Source organism: Cyprinodon variegatus, unplaced genomic scaffold, assembly GCF_000732505.1.
Source record: "Cyprinodon variegatus isolate N-32 unplaced genomic scaffold, C_variegatus-1.0 Scaffold593, whole genome shotgun sequence".
Taxonomy (NCBI): Eukaryota; Metazoa; Chordata; class Actinopteri; order Cyprinodontiformes; family Cyprinodontidae; genus Cyprinodon; species Cyprinodon variegatus.
The window spans coordinates 401,610-403,113 of NW_015151046.1; the positions used below are offsets into that span (position 1 = coordinate 401,610).

At 40.9% G+C, this 1,504-nt stretch overlaps 1 protein-coding gene across 1 annotated transcript in view; it reads right to left on the reverse strand.

Annotated features, from left to right (window-relative positions):
• Window positions 1-313: 313 nt before the first annotated feature.
• phospho2 (phosphatase, orphan 2) overlaps window positions 314-1,504 on the reverse strand; it is a 3,917-nt gene continuing 2,726 nt past the window's right edge. Inside the window, exon 3 of the mRNA XM_015392485.1 lies at window positions 314-1,079. Within this exon, the coding sequence (XP_015247971.1) occupies window positions 523-1,079 (557 nt within the window). The 3' untranslated portion in view covers window positions 314-522. The remainder of the gene's footprint in view (window positions 1,080-1,504) is intronic.

The window sequence follows — 1,504 nt, forward strand, 5'->3', positions numbered from 1 at the left end:
TGCAGACTGAGGTCGATGATTTCTCTGTCAGTTTCCTCTTTTATTTGATTAGATTTGGCATATTGTTGTAGGAGGATTGAAAAATAAAATCTAACTTATTCAGATGTGATTCACTTCAGCTGCTGTTCTCCCGGATTGGGATGTTTCTCTGAAACCGACAGTCTAACAACCCAAAGACTCTGAAACAAAGTTACCTTTTTTTTTTTATATATATTTTAGTGATTCTTTTACTCTTAATGGCTAAAAATAAAAATAGATATATATATTTTTCGTGATCTCCTCACTAAAAAACTTTTTTTTTTTTCAAATATCCCTGAAGACACCATAAAAAAACGAAAAGATGAAAAAAATAAATGACTTATAGTCGTTACATTCCTTGTTTTTTTCATAAAATAATTTCATTAGACTCCTTTTTTTCTCTAGTTTGTGCTTCTGTGGTTTAAATTCGGCCCCCTGCATATGAAAGCTTTCCTTACAGGGGATGGGGAGCGATGGAGGGGAGGTGAAAGCTGAGCTCCTCCATCACTGCGACTGCAGGCTTCCTTTCAGCTCCTGCAGGATCTCAGTTCCGCTGCTCCACCCGATCACTTCAGCTCCAACAGAGCTGGAACCTTCCTGATCTTTCTGAGCGGCCAGCAGTTTCTCCAGGGTGAACCCCTTTCTGGGCATCACGGCGTCATGGCTCCTCAGACAGGAAGTGGGGCAGAGGTCGTTCCTGCCATCTCCCACGTAGAAGACCCGCCCGTATCCTGGCTTCTGGGACAGGTACGTCTCCAGGATCTTCTTCTTGCACATGTTGACGGGGCATCTCTCACAGTCGTGCGAATGGTAGTGCTTCACCTCCATGTAGCCCGACTCATTGATGCCGGCCGGGTTGGAGAACACCTGGTCCACGGCCGCCTGGAGCCCCGCCCCCTTCAGGATCCAGTCTATGAACAGGGTGTTGGAGTCGGAGATGATGATGCAGTCCACCGAGCTTTTGTTCTGCGATATGAAGGTGAGCAGGTCCACCATTCCAGGCGTGAAGGGGATAGTCTCCATCACACTGCGGATCGTATCAGGGACGACCCCCTGCTCTCCTGTAAATGGATTACCGGGAGATTATTCTAGAAAGAACAACACTGGAAAGAGATCTACATCCATCAGACCAACTTTAGTTCCAAGAGTTAAATAAACAAACCAAGTTTAAAATACTTTACTAGTTTAACTTTACTTGTTTTTCACTGGAAAAACAATCTAAATTTAGTGTATTTATCCTTAATTCGAGTAGCTAAATGAGAAAATTTGCCAATTGAATGAGTGTTTTTACTCTTAAAATATGCTAATTAGATAATATGCACTTGAAATAAGACAATGCAATTAAGTTTTCTTATTTAATTTCTACAATTAAGTGTAAATTGTCTCATTCCATTAGCAAAATGTCTCTTTTACCTTCTTAATCCAAGAACAAATGCACTTATTTTAAGAAAAAATTACTTATCTAGATTTTGTTTTTTTCCAGTGT